We start from the raw sequence: 16024 nt of genomic DNA on the forward strand, positions 1-16024 counted from the left end.
TATATAACTATATCGTAAGAAGTGTGTGTCATTATATATATATACAGGACACCTCTACCTCTTTCTAGAAATAGTCACATATGATAATACTATCATATAATCAGAGAGCTTGTGATTCAGCAAAATAAATGTAACATTTTTATATGCATAAATACTTGGCTCTTCAAATTTAATCCCGCATCGAGCTGCTTCTCTACTATGGTAACTGTTAGTAGATTGAGCTAAATTGCCCAGCTGTTTAATTTGATATATCGCAGAGTATATGACTCCTATTACAGATTAAAGACACTTTATTTATTCAGTGGATATCTCATACTTAAATATCATAAACTTGTAAAACATGTATAGCTCCGATAGTGTTAGAAGTTATATCACATTTAAAAAAAAAAACGGCTAGATTACGAGTTTTGCGTTATGAGGGGTGCGGTACTAACTTGCACGTTATTCTCACCGCTCACTTTCCTACAGCGCTGGCATTACAGGGTTTCTGAAACACCACTAATCTTACACTTATTAACCCCTAATCTGCCGCCCCCGACATCGCAGACACCTACATTATATTTATTAACCCCTAATCTGCCGCCCCCAACATCGCCGACACCTACATTATATTTATTAACCCCTAATCTGCCGCCCCCAACGTCGCCGCCACTATAATAAACATATTAACCCCTAAACCTAATTCTAACCCTAACACCCCCTAACTTAAATATAATTTAAATAAATCTAAATAAAACCTACTATTAATAACTAAATAATTCCTATTTAAAACTAAATACCTATAAAATAAACCATAAGCTAGCTACAATATAACTAACAGTTACATTGTAGCTAGCTTAGGGTTTATTTTTATTTTACAGGCAAGTTTGTATTTATTTTAACTAGGTAGAATAGTTACTAAATAGTTATTAACTATTTACTAACTACCTAACTAAAATAAATACAAATTTACCTGTAAAATAAAACCTAACCTAAGTTACACTAACACCTAACACAACACTACAATTAAATAAATTACCTTAATTAAATACAATTAACTAAATTAAATACAATTAGCTAAATTACAAAAAAACAAACACTAAATTACACAAAATAAAAAACAAATTACAAGATATTTAAACTAATTACACCTAATCTAATAGCCATATCAAAATAAAAAAGCCCCCCCAAAATAAAAAAAAACCCTAGCCTAAACTAAACTACCAATAGCCCTTAAAAAGGACTTTTGCGGGGCATTGCCCCAAAGAAATCAGCTCTTTTACCTGAAAGAAAAATACAAACAACCCCCCAACAGTAAAACCCACCACCCACACAACCAACCCCCCAAATAAAACCCTAACTAAAAAATCCTAAACTCCCCATTGCCCTGAAAAGGGCATTTGGATGGGCATTGCCCTTAATAGGGCATTTAGCTCTATTGCGGCCCAAACCCTAACCTAAAAATAAAACCCACCCAATAAACCCTTAAAAAAAACCTAACACTAACCCCTGAAGATCCACTTACAGTTTTGAAGATCCGACATCCATCCTCAACGAAGCCGGGAGAAGTCCTCATCGAAGTGGCAAGAATTCCTCAACAAAGCCGGGAGAAGTCTTCATACAAGCCGGGAGAAGTGGTCCTCCAGACGGGCAGAAGTCTTCATCCAAACGGCATCTTCTATCTTCATCCATCCGGCGCTGAGCGGGTCCATCTTCAAGACATCTGATGAGGAGCATCCTCTTCTTTCCGACGACTAACGACGAATGAAGGTTCCTTTAAATGACGTCATCCAAGATGACGTCCCTTAGATTCCGATTGGCTGATAGAATTCTATCAGCCAATTGGAATTAAGGTTGAAAAATTGGAACAGCCAATAGAATGCGAGCTCAATCCTATTGGCTGATTGGATCAGCCAATAGGATTGAAGTTCAATCCTATTGGCTGATTGCATCAGCCAAAAGGATTTTTTCAACCTTAATTCCGATTGGCTGATAGAATTCTATCAGCCAATTGGAATTAAGGTTGAAAAATTGGAACAGCCAATAGAATGCGAGCTCAATCCTATTGGCTGATTGGATCAGCCAATAGGATTGAAGTTCAATCCTATTGGCTGATTGCATCAGCCAAAAGGATTTTTTCAACCTTAATTCCGATTGGCTGATAGAATTTTATCAGCCAATTGGAATCTAAGTGACGCCATCTTGGATGACGTCATTTATATGAACCTTCATCCATCGTTAGTCGTAGGAAAGAAGAGGATGCTCCGCGTTGGATGTCTTGAAGATGGACCCGCTCCACGCCGGATGGATGAAGATAGAAGATGCCGCCTGGATGAAGACTTCTGCCCATCTGGAGGACCACTTCTCCCGGCTTGGATGAAGACATCTCCCGGCTTCGTTGAGGACTTCTTGCCGCTTCGATGAGGACTTCTTGCCGCTTCGATGAGGACTTCTTCCGGCTTCGTTGAGGATGGATGTCGGATCTTCAAAACTGTAAGTGGATCTTCAGGGGTTAGTGTTAGGTTTTTATAAGGGTTTATTGGGTGGGTTTTATTTTTAGGTTAGGGTTTGGGCCGCAATAGAGCTAAATGCCCTTTTAAGGGCAATGCCCATCTAAATGCCCTTTTCAGGGCAATGGGGAGCTTAGGTTTTTTTAGTTAGGGTTTTATTTGGGGGGTTGGTTGTGTGGGTGGTGGGTTTTACTGTTGGGGGGTTGTTTGTATTTTTCTTTGCAAAAGGCCCTTTTAAGGGCTATTGGTAGTTTAGTTTAGGCTAGGGTTTTTTTTTTATTATTGGGGGGCTTTTTTTATTTTGATAGGGCTATTAGATTAGGTGTAATTAGTTTAAATATCTTGTAATTTGTTTTTTATTTTGTGTAATTTAGTGTTTGTTTGTTTTTGTAATTTAGCTAATTGTATTTAATTTAGTTAATTGTATTTAATTTAGGTAATTTATTTAATTGTAGTATAGTGTTAGATGTTAGTGTAACTTAGGTTAGGTTTTATTTTACAGGTCAATTTTTATTTATTTTAGCTAGGTAGTTAGTAAATAGTTAATAACTATTTAGTAACTATTCTACCTAGTTAAAATAAATACAAACTTGCCTGTAAAATAAAAATAAACTCTAAGCTAGCTACAATGTAACTATTAGTTATATTGTAGCTAGCTTAGGGTTTATTTTATAGGTAAGTATTTAGTTTTAACCCTTTTGTGTCAGGGCTAAAGTGCCTACATCGGAACAACTATTGGATCGCGTCTGGGGGGCGTTCCTACAACCCTAGGAATGCCCCCAAGACCGTGATCAAGTCCTGACAGCACAGAAGGCTTCAAGACAGCCGTTAGCTATGACGTTCTATTCCGTATAACGGCTTTAAAGCCCAGTCTAATTATGATGGAATAGAATGGCATAACGGCTTTAAAAGGTTAAATAGGAATTATTTAGTTATTAATAGTAGCTTTTATTTAGATTTATTTTAATTATATTTAAGTTAAAGGGTGTTAGGGTTAGACTTAGGTTTAGGGGTTAATAAATATAGTATAGTGGCGGCGACGTTGGGGGCGGAAGATTAGGGTTTAATAAAGGTAGGTAGGTGGTGGCAATGTTAGGGACAGCAGATTAGGGGTTAATAATATTTAACTAATGTTTGCGAGGCGGGAGTGCGGCAGTTTAGGGGTTAATATGTTTATTTTAGTGGCGGCGATGTCGAGAGTGGCAGATTAGGGGTTAATCATTTTATTTTAGTGTTTGTGATGCGGGAGGGCCTCGGTTTAGGGGTTAATAGGTAGTTTATGGGTGTTAGTGTACTTTTTAGCACTTTAGTTATGAGTTTTATACTACAGCTCTGTTGATTTGCGGTAAGGCTAAAAAAGTGTGCGGGACAGCTGTACCTACAAGACTCGTAATAGCAGCGGAAGTAAAAAAGCAGAGTTATGAGGCTTAATGCTGCTTTTTTACTCATAACGCAAGACTCGTAATCTAGCCGAAAGGTTTTTAATCCAAGTGACAAAAGCTGATTTTCAGAACTGCAAGTAAAGAAGATTTTCAACACTTTCTATGGACTTGAAAACAGTTCATAAATCTTTGGTTTAGAAGTTACCTGTTGGCACGGAAATCTTTGACATGCTGGTGCCTGGCACTACTGAATCACTTTTTTTTTTACCTCTCCTATAACGGTTGTAAATGTTGCATTTTGGTGAGGGTAGATCTTACAGGACTATGAACACTTTTATTTATCCATTTTAGGCAGTTAGTTCACCATAAATGGCACTTTATTGAAAAAGTACCCCATAGTATATTGCCTCCTTAAAGAAATATTCCTTCCTATGGGATGTCAATCTCATACTAAATAACATTATGCAAAGGTCTCATAAGAAATCTTTCTGCTAAAGCAAATTTAAAAGTTATTTTTAGTTGAAATATTTCTTTATTAGGATTCAGGAATACAATATACAACAAAACCGCCATAATCACAGGTGTAGCAAGATGCATCAATAACAGATCATAGATCATAGACAATAACATTTGCATATAGAAGAATTACTCACATCTTTCCACATTGTCACTTAAAAGCAATCCCATTGCAAGTTGCAAGCACCCATCTATCCATCCACCCTTTCCCTGAGAACCCCTTTTTTTGTTTAATATAATTTTTTTTAAAAAAAAGAACAAAACATTGTTATGAAACCAAAGCCTTGTTCCAGAACAAACGAAAAACAATCTGTGGCACTGATTGACTAGCACTACTTCCTACTCTCTTCCTTTCTAGGCTCCTCTCTCCTCTAGAAGATTAGTGAGACTAGATTCTCTAATAAGGGTACATCACTGAATATCATTGACCTATATACCTCTGTGAAGCCAGGCCGTCTGCCCCTGCTCTATCCTTGAGATTTATACATTATTCAGTAAAACCAGATTTCTGTAAAGTGTTCCCTGGTCCCCTGAATGTTGGCCGCGATCTCTGACATGTCATAAATGTGTGTAATGTTATCTAATACCTCAGTCCAGGACGGCGCCCCTACCTTCCAGTGTCTGGCGATGCAGACCCTAGTCACGGTACACAGAGTCCGTATGAAGGTGTTAATTACTTTGTTATATGGTTTAAGTCTATGGTTAAGAAGTGCATGTGCTACCGTAAGGTCCACTTATTCCCCCAATACCTCCCTCAAGAGCACCCAAGCTGCTCCCAAGTAGATCTGATCACAGGGCATTCCCACCACATATGAATATATGTCCCTCTAGCCCCGCACCCCCTATAACATTGGTCTGAGCCGTTTGGGGTAAAATGGTGAGTCCTGTCCGGGGTAAGATACCACCTAAAGGCTTAAAAGTTCTTTTTAGAGGAACATGGAACACCTCAAGCTTTTGTATAAATAAATATTGTAGTTTGTACCACGCTCCCTTGAGAGGCCAAAAAGAAAAATCTGTAACCTAGGTTTTCAAAATGCTGCAAATTGTCTAAACCAGTATTTTTAGCATTTGAAGGTTACAGAATTTGTCTTCTCCATGGAACAAGCACCATATTTAGACAAAAATGAGGCGTTCAATATCCTTTTTAAGATTTACAGTACTGCATTAGACGTACAGGGCATGGCTAAGGAGTTCTACATTTATTAAAAAAGGGAGTGGTATTATGTTGCTCAATTAAAATGGGAAAAAAACAATAAAAAACATACCTTCATGATGTAACCAATATCAAACTGCTTCTCCAAAACAGAACGGTGTCTGGAAAACAGAAATATTACTATTTCAATAACATGATCGTAATCCAATGTTTACAGGCTAGCTGATACAGGGGACAGTAAACACCTTGATATGTTCATATAAAACATTTAATTATGGATAATGAAACAACTTTGCAATTTTTTTTTTTTTTTTTTTAAATATTCGCTCAAATTTAGTGGTTTGCACTGGACCTTAGCCTCTATTGGGATTGATTCACTGGCCAAACATCTGTCAGAACATACTGTAGTCTATTCCAGTCTTGTTTATATTCCTTTTGGGTAGATTAACAAGATCTAATAAGTCATTTCATATCATGACAATTTAGAGCCTTCAGATCTAAAGACCGCTGCTCCATATCTTGTCCGCTTGCTCTGAGGCTGGGGACATCAATCCGCCCGATCCTATATGATCGGGCTGATTGACACCCCCTGCTAGCGGGCGATTGCCTGCGAATCTGCAGGGGCAGCACTGCACAAGCATTTCACAAGAACTGCTGGTACAATGATAAATGCCGACAGCGTATGCTGTCAGCATTTATCGATGTGCGGCGGACATGATACGATACATCGTATCATGTCCGTCCGCACTTTAATAAATCGGCCCCCTATTCTTTACGAAAACTATGTAAAGAAATTGTAAAGAAACCATAAATAAACAAGGACACCTGTCTTTAAAACTGCTTATAGATCTGAATGACTTGATGGACCTCTTTAACCACGCACAGTTCAGTAAAAACCAATAGATGTGCCTATGTGTGTGTTAAAGTGTAACTTTAGTTTACTTGTGATTAAGTTGATAATAAAATTGTTATTAGTGAAGTTCTGCTTCTTCACAATGGGCACTGCCATCTTAGAATGTAAGTATTCTTGTAACCTGAAACAGAACCACTGCACGTTTAAAGATCAGTGATATTGTTGTCTTCTTGACAAGATGTATCCTGAGTGCAAAATACAGACTGGGAGCTATACAGTTCTGCAGTAGCTGCATTGTTTTAGATTATTCCTGAGCACTTTTTTCAGCAATGTTATTGATCTGTCAACAACACGTGCATACCAAGATGGCAGTGCCCAGTATAAAGATGCAGAGCTTTACCAGGTGGCTTCTGCAATGGATTAAAACAAGGCTTTCAAGAGAGCTGCTAGTATAGGAGGAAAAACAATACCATGGTGAATAGTAACCCTGCTACTCAGTTTAATGACTCCTTATGTCATTTTTTAAGTTTGAACAGAATGCTGGTTTTATAACACGGATCAATTGCTTTGGCTGAAATTTGATTTGTAGATAGGCCTACATACCTATGTTTTATTTTGGTAACGTTTCAGTAAAAGTGAGTAATAGTTTGTTTTTTTCTTTATAGGGGAATTATTTGTTACATTATTTTCAATAAGAAATAATGCAAAATTTAACTAGTTTCATACATATGCAAAGCTGGTGGCAAGGAAAGTTTTCAAATGCTTATATATTTTTTTTTTTTGAATAACCAATTAGGCTGATATATCTATACAATTTGTACAAAACTGGAAAATTTAAAGTGAATCAGTAACGTATTTTTGTGTTGATTTACAAATTCAAGGTCATTCCAATTGATCAGAAAACATTTTTTGCATGGGTACTTGAACAGTGTTTTGATTTATTTAATTTAACTAATGTGAAAAGCCTGAGTAAAGCCAGTGTCTTGTTTGCATGATTACCAATCCAAGTGTAGAAAAACCTGATGTTCTGCTGATATTGCATATCTAATTCAGGCAGGTAATCTAATTGAAACAACCTTCTAATGAACTGGAATACCACAGGAAAAATAAGTTACATAGAACTAAAGTTGATGCTTTTGCACGGAAAACTTGAATGGGGGGTTATAAAAGGGACATTGTGACACAAGGAGTTAACATAGGTGTTGACACCATCATGTATATACATTTTACTTTTACAGTTTTTTCATTAAAGGGACATTGAACACTAGATGTTTCTATTTGATCCATTTATATAGCCCATCTGGGAGCGTTTTTTGTAAAAATATATAATTTTGCTTATTTTTTATTAACATTGTGCTGATTTTCAGACTCCTAACCAAGCCCCAAAGTTTTAGATGTATACTGGTGTCTACAGATTCCTGCGGCTTCTGTTTATATAATCTGACTTTTCATTTGCAGGGAATGGGGGAGAGTGACTGCTGTTCCTGTTTTCCCAGCCAATTTCTCTGGGTGTCCCAGTCTAACCTCATCAGTAGTGCTAAACTGGGAGCTTCTAACTTACGGCTAGATTACGAGTTTTGCGTTATGAGGGGTGTGGTACTAACTTGCACGTTATTGTCACCACTCACTTTCCTACAGCGCTGGTATTACAGGTTTTCTGAAACCCGGCGTTAAAAGACAAGAAGTGAGTGTAGAGCAAAATTGAGCTCCATACCGCACTTCAATACCAGTGCTGCTTAAGTCAGCGGTGAGCTGGTTATACGTGCTCGTGCACGATTTCCCCATAGACATCAATGGGGAGAGCCGGCTGAGATAAAGTCTAACACCTGCAAAAAAGCAGTGTAAAGCTCAGTAACACAGCCCCATTGATTCCTATGGGGAAACACATTTTCTTTTCATGTAATTGGCAAGGGTCCATGAGCTAGTGACGTTTGGGATATACAATCCTACCAGGAGGGGCAAAGTTTCCCAAACCTCAAAATGCCTATAAATACACCCCTCACCACAGCCACAATTCAATTTTACAAACTTTGCCTCCTATGGAGGTGGTGAAGTTTGTGCTAAGATTTCTACGTTGATATGCGCTTCTCAGCATTTTGAAGCCCGATTCCTCTCAGAGTACAGTGAATGTCAGAGGGATGTGAAGGGAGTATCACCTATTGAATGCAATGGTTTTCCTCACAGGGGATCTATTTCATAGGTTCTCTGCTATCGGTCATAGAGATTAATCTCCTACCTCCCTTTTCAGATCGACGATATACTTTCATATTCCATTACCTCTACTGATAACAGTTTCAGTACTGGTTTGGCTATCTGCTATATGTGGATGGGTGTCTTTTGGTAAGTATGTTTCTCTTGTTAAGTGTATCCAGTCCACGGATCATCCATTACTTATGGGATATTAACTCCTCCCCAACAGGAAGTGCAAGAGGATTCACCCAGCAGAGCTGCTATATAGCTCCTCCCCTAACTGCCATTACCAGTCATTCTCTTGCACCCAATGAATAGATAGGATGTGTGAGAGGACTGTGGTGATTATACTTAGTTTCATACCTTCAATCAAAAGTTTGTTATTTTATAATAGCACCGGAGTGTGTTATTCCTTCTCTGGTAGAATTTGAAGAAGAATCTACCTGAGTTTTTCTATGATTTTAGCCGGAGTAGTTAAGATCATATTGCTGTTTCTCGGCCATCTGAGGAGAGGTAAACTTCAGATCAGGGGACAGCGGGCAGATTAATCTGCAAAGAGGTATGTAGCAGCTTATTATTTTCTGACAATGGAATTGATGAGAAAATTCTGCCATACCGATATAATGTAAACTCAGCCTTAAATGCAGTAGCAGCAACTGGTATCAGGCTGTCATGTATGTATATTTTACACTTCAGTATTCTGGGGAATGGCACTTCACTGGAATTATACTGTATGCATAAAACTTTAGCCTAATTTGCAGGGACTAGCAACAGGCTTTTTAATAACACTCAATTTATTAATGTTAAACGTTTTTTGCTGGCATGTAAAATCGTTTAATTTTCTGAGGTACTGGGTGAAAAAATGTTTTGGGCACTATTTTTTTCCACTTGGCAGTCGTTTTATTTAATTTATGACAGTTTACTGATCTCTCTCACTGTTATGTGTGAGGGGGAGGGGCCTTTTTTGGTGCTTTTGCTACGCATCAAAAAATTCAGTCAGAAGTTTATTGTCTTCCCTGCATGATCCGGTTCATCTCTACAGAACTCAGGGGTCTTCAAAACTTGTTTTGAGGGAGGTAATCACTCACAGCAGAGCTGTGAGATTGTAGTTGACTGTGATAAAAAAACGTTTATTTCTGTATTTTTTTTTTTTCTGCTATCAGGGTTAGTTATCCTTTGCTAATGGGAGCAATCCTTTGCTAAAATTGTGTTTTTTACAAAGATTTGATGCTATAACTTTTCAGTTTATTAATTTTCAACTGTCATAACTTTTTCTGTGCTTCTTATAGGCACAGTACGTTTTCATATTAAACATGTCTGATTTAGAGGAAGATATCTGTGCTATATGTGCTAAAGCCAAAGTGGAGCCCAATAGAAATTTATGTACTAACTGTATTGATGCTACTTTAAATAAAAGTCAATCTGTACAAATTGAACATATTTCACCAAACAACGAGGGGAGAGTTATGCCGACTAACTCGCCTCACGTGTCAGTACCTGCATCTCCCGCTCGGGAGGTGCGTGATATTGTAGCGCCGAGTACATCTGGGCGGCCATTACAAATCACATTACAGGATATGGCTACTGTTATGACTGAAGTTTTGGCTAAATTACCAGAACTAAGAGGTAAGCGTGATCACTCTGGGGTGAGAACAGAGTGCGCTGATAATATTAGGGCCATGTCAGACACTGCGTCACAATTTGCAGAACATGAGGACGGAGAGCTTCATTCTGCGGGTGACGGTTCTGATCCAAACAAACTGGATTCAGATATTTCAAATTTTAAATTTAAGCTGGAAAACCTCCGTGTATTACTAGGGGAGGTGTTAGCAGCTCTGAATGATTGTAACACAGTTGCAATACCAGAGAAAATGTGTAGGTTGGATAAATATTTTGCGGTACCGGCGAGTACTGACGTTTTTCCTATACCTAAGAGACTTACTGAAATTGTTACTAAGGAGTGGGATAGACCCGGTGTGCCGTTCTCACCCCCTCCGATATTTAGAAAGATGTTTCCAATAGACGCCACCACACGGGACTTATGGCAAACGGTCCCTAAGGTGGAGGGAGCAGTTTCTACTTTAGCTAAGCGTACCACTATCCCGGTGGAGGATAGCTGTGCCTTTTCAGATCCAATGGATAAAAAGTTAGAGGGTTACCTTAAGAAAATGTTTGTTCAACAAGGTTTTATATTGCAACCTCTTGCATGCATTGCGCCTGTCACGGCTGCAGCAGCATTTTGGTTTGAGTCTCTGGAAGAGACACTTGAATCAGCTCCATTAGATGAGATTACACACAAGCTTAAAGCCCTTAAGTTAGCTAACTCATTTATTTCAGATGCCGTAGTACATTTAACTAAACTTACGGCTAAGAATTCCGGATTCGCCATTCAGGCACGCAGAGCACTGTGGCTAAAATCCTGGTCAGCTGACGTTACTTCTAAATCTAAATTGCTTAATATACCTTTCAAAGGGCAGACCTTATTCGGGCCCGGGTTGAAAGAAATTATCGCTGACTTTACAGGAGGTAAAAGCCATGCCCTGCCTCAAGACAGAGCCAAACCTAAGACTAGACAGTCTAATTTTCGTTCCTTTCGTAATTTCAAAGCAGGAGCAGCATCAACTTCCTCTGCACCAAAACAGGAAGGAGCTGTTGCTCGCTACAGACAAGGCTGGAGACCTAACCAGTCCTGGAACAAGGGCAAGCAGGCCAGGAAACCTGCTGCTGCCCCTAAGACAGCATGAATCGAGGGCCCCCGATCCGGGAACGGATCTAGTGGGGGGCAGACTTTCTCTCTTCGCCCAGGCTTGGGCAAGAGATGTCCAGGATCCCTGGGCGTTAGAGATCATATCTCAGGGATACCTTCTAGACTTCAAATCCTCTCCCCCAAGAGGGAGATTTCATCTGTCAAGGTTGTCAACAAACCAAATAAAGAAAGAGGCGTTTCTACGCTGCGTACAAGATCTTTTATTAATGGGAGTGATCCATCCGGTTCCGCGGTCGGAACAAGGACAAGGGTTTTACTCAAATCTGTTTGTGGTTCCCAAAAAAGAGGGAACTTTCAGGCCAATCTTGGATTTAAAGATCCTAAACAAATTCCTAAGAGTTCCATCGTTCAAAATGGAAACTATTCGGACAATTTTACCCATGATCCAAAAGGGTCAGTACATGACCACAGTGGATTTAAAGGATGCTTACCTTCACATACCGATTCACAAAGATCATTACCGGTATCTAAGGTTTGCCTTTCTAGACAGGCATTACCAGTTTGTAGCTCTTCCATTCGGATTGGCTACGGCTCCGAGAATCTTCACAAAGGTTCTGGGTGCTCTTCTGGCGGTACTAAGACCGCGAGGAATTGCGGTAGCTCCGTACCTAGACGACATTCTGATACAAGCTTCAAGCTTTCAAACTGCCAAGTCTCATACAGAGTTAGTACTGGCATTTCTAAGGTCGCATGGATGGAAGGTGAACGAAAAGAAGAGTTCTCTCTTTCCACTCACAAGAGTTCCCTTCTTGGGGACTCTTATAGATTCTGTAGAAATGAAGTTTTACCTGACAGAAGACAGGTTAACAAAGCTTCAAAATGCATGCCGTGTCCTTCATTCCATTCAACACCCGTCAGTAGCTCAATGCATGGAGGTGATCGGCTTAATGGTAGCAGCAATGGACATAGTACCCTTTGCACGTCTACATCTCAGACCGCTGCAATTGTGCATGCTAAGTCAGTGGAATGGGGATTACTCAGACTTGTCCCCTACTCTGAATCTGGATCAAGAGACCAGAAATTCTCTTCTATGGTGGCTTTCTCGGCCACATCTGTCCAGGGGGAAGCCATTCAGCAGGCCGGACTGGACAATTGTAACAACAGACGCCAGCCTACTAGGTTGGGGCGCTGTCTGGAATTCTCTGAAGGCTCAGGGACAATGGAATCAGGAGGAGAGTCTCCTACCAATAAACATTCTGGAATTGAGAGCAGTTCTCAATGCCCTTCTGGCTTTGCCCCAGTTAACAACTCGGGGGTTCATCAGGTTTCAGTCGGACAACATCACGACTGTAGCTTACATCAACCATCAGGGAGGGACAAGAACCTCCCTAGCAATGATGGAAGTATCAAAGATAATTCGCTGGGCAGAGTCTCACTCTTGCCACCTGTCAGCAATCCACATCCCGGGAGTGGAGAACTGGGAGGCGGATTTCTTAAGTCGTCAGACTTTTCATCCGGGGGAGTGGGAACTTCATCCGGAGGTCTTTGCCCAAATACTTCGACGTTGGGGCAAACCAGAGATAGATCTCATGGCATCTCGACAGAACGCCAAGCTTCCTCGTTACGGGTCCAGATCCAGGGATCCGGGAGCGGTTCTGATAGATGCTTTGACAGCACCTTGGACCTTCGGGATGGCTTATGTGTTTCCACCCTTCCCGATGCTTCCTCGATTGATTGCCAGAATCAAACAGGAGAGAGCATCAGTGATTCTAATAGCGCCTACATGGCCACGCAGGACTTGGTATGCAGATCTAGTGGACATGTCATCCTGTCCACCTTGGTCACTACCTCTGAAACAGGACCTTCTGATCCAGGGTCCCTTCAAACATCAAAATCTAATTTCTCTGAAGCTGACTGCTTGGAAATTGAACGCTTGATTTTATCAAAACGTGGTTTTTCTGAGTCAGTTATTGATACCTTAATACAGGCTAGGAAGCCTGTTACCAGAAAGATTTACCATAAGATATGGTGCAAATACTTATATTGGTGCGAATCCAAGAGTTACTCATGGAGTAAGGTTAGGATTCCGAGGATATTGTCTTTTCTACAAGAAGGTTTAGAAAAGGGTTTATCCGCTAGTTCCTTAAAGGGACAGATTTCAGCTCTGTCCATTCTTTTACACAAACGTCTGTCAGAAGTTCCGGACGTTCAAGCTTTTTGTCAGGCTTTAGCTAGGATCAAGCCTGTGTTTAAAACTGTTGCTCCACCATGGAGTTTGAACTTAGTTCTTAATGTTTTACAGGGGGTTCCGTTTGAACCCCTTCATTCCATTGATATCAAGTTGTTATCTTGGAAAGTTCTGTTTTTAATGGCGATTTCCTCGGCTCGAAGAGTCTCTGAGTTATCTGCCTTACATTGTGATTCTCCTTATCTGATTTTTCATTCAGACAAGGTAGTTCTGCGTACTAAACCTGGGTTCCTACCTAAGGTGGTCACTAACAGGAATATCAATCAAGAGATTGTGGTTCCATCTTTGTGTCCTAATCCTTCTTCGAAAAAGGAACGTCTGCTACACAATCTAGATGTAGTCCGTGCCCTGAAATTTTATCTACAGGCAACTAAGGATTTTCGACAAACGTCTTCCCTGTTTGTCGTTTATTCTGGTCAGAGGAGAGGTCAAAAAGCTTCGGCTACCTCTCTCTCCTTTTGGCTTCGTAGCATAATACAGTTAGCCTATGAGACTGCTGGACAGCAGCCTCCTGAAAGAATTACAGCACATTCTACTACAGCTGTGGCTTCCACTTGGGCCTTTAAGAATGAGGCTTCTGTTGAACAGATTTGCAAGGCTGCAACTTGGTCTTCTCTTCATACTTTTTCCAAATTTTACAAATTTGACACTTTTGCTTCTTCGGAGGCTGTTTTTGGGAGAAAGGTTCTTCAGGCAGTGGTTCCTTCCGTATAAAGAGCCTGCCTGTCCCTCCCGTCATCCGTGTACTTTAGCTTTGGTATTGGTATCCCATAAGTAATGGATGATCCGTGGACTGGATACACTTAACAAGAGAAAACATAATTTATGCTTACCTGATAAATTTATTTCTCTTGTAGTGTATCCAGTCCACGGCCCGCCCTGTCACTTTAAGGCAGGTAATTTTTCCATTAAACTACAGTCACCACTGTACCCTATGGTTTTCCTTTCTCTGCATGTTTTCGGTCGAATGACTGGTAATGGCAGTTAGGGGAGGAGCTATATAGCAGCTCTGCTGGGTGAATCCTCTTGCACTTCCTGTTGGGGAGGAGTTAATATCCCATAAGTAATGGATGATCCGTGGACTGGATACACTACAAGAGAAATAAATTTATCAGGTAAGCATAAATTATGTTTTTCATTACTTAAGACACTCTCAGCTATGGTTTGGCACTTTATGTATTTATATAAAGTTCTAAATATATGTATTGTACTTATATTTGCCATGAATCAGGTTTTCAGTATATTTCCTTTTGCAGACTGTCAGTTTCATATCTGGGAAATGCTTTTTTTATGAAAAATGTATTTCTTACCTGGGGTATAGTCTCTTTTTCAATTGTCTTTTAAATTTGCGGGCAGAATTAGGCTCGCGAGGGCGCGAAATGCCAATGTATATTGCGTCATTTTTGGCGCGAGATTTTTTTAATGCAAATTTGTCATTTCTGGCGTCTTAGTTGACGCCGAGTCCTTCACAAGGTTGCATCATCTATGACACGAGTGTGTCGTTTGCAGACGTTTTTGGTGCCAAAAAAATATTTTTCTGTTTGTTGTGCGTCATTCTTGGCGCCAAATATTTTCATTATTTATTATTATATATAAGACCCCATTTCTATTTGCCTCTTGCCTTTTTCCATGTCAGAGGGCTATGCTGTTTGCATTTTTTTCCCATTCCTGAAACTGCCATATAAGGAAATTGATCATTTTGCTTTATATGTTGTTTTTTTCTCTTACATTTGCAAGATGTCTCAATCTGATCTTGTCTCAGAAATCACTGTTGGAACCCTGCTGCCTGATAACAGTTCTACCAAAGCTAAGTGCATTTGTTGTAAACTTGTGAAGGTTATACCTCCAGCTGTGGTTTGTAATAGTTGTCATGATAAACTTTTACATGCAGAGAATGTATCCATCAGTAGTAGTTCATTACCTGTTGCTGTTCCCTTAACATCTAATGCACAAGATATACCTGTCAATTTAAATGAATTTATTTCTGATTCTATTCAGAAGACTTTGTCTGCCATTCCGCCTTCTAATAAAGGTAAAAGGTCTTTTAAAACTTCTCATAAGGTTGATGAAATTTCAAATGACCAGAAACATACTGAATTATCCTTCTCTGATGAGGATCTATCTGATTCTGAAGATCCTGCCTCAGATATTGACACTGACAAATCCTCTTATTTATTTAATATTCGTTCTTTGTTAAAAGAAGTGTTGATTACATTAGATATGGAGGAAACTAGTCCTCTTGATATTAAAACTAGCAAACTTTTAAATTCTGTTTATAAACCTCCTGTGGTTATTCCAGAGGTTTTTCCAGTTCCTGATGCTATTTCTGATATGATTTCTAAAGAATGGAATAGGCCTGGTACTTCTTTTATTCTTTCTTCAAGGTTTAAAAAATTGTATCCTTTGCCAGCAGTTAGATTGGAGTTTTGGGAAAAGATCCCCAAAGTTGATGGGGCTATCTCTACGCTTGCTAAATGTTCATACGG

General features: G+C 39.6%; 1 protein-coding gene across 1 annotated transcript in view; it reads right to left on the bottom strand.

The window, feature by feature from the left end:
• ABHD3 (abhydrolase domain containing 3, phospholipase) overlaps positions 1 to 16024 on the bottom strand; it is a 334056-nt gene that overhangs the window by 69803 nt on the left and 248229 nt on the right. Inside the window, exon 7 of the mRNA XM_053714971.1 lies at positions 5653 to 5701. Coding sequence (XP_053570946.1) covers positions 5653 to 5701 — 49 coding nt within the window. The remainder of the gene's footprint in view (positions 1 to 5652; positions 5702 to 16024) is intronic.

This window comes from Bombina bombina, chromosome 5, assembly GCF_027579735.1.
Source record: "Bombina bombina isolate aBomBom1 chromosome 5, aBomBom1.pri, whole genome shotgun sequence".
NCBI lineage: Eukaryota > Metazoa > Chordata > Amphibia > Anura > Bombinatoridae > Bombina > Bombina bombina.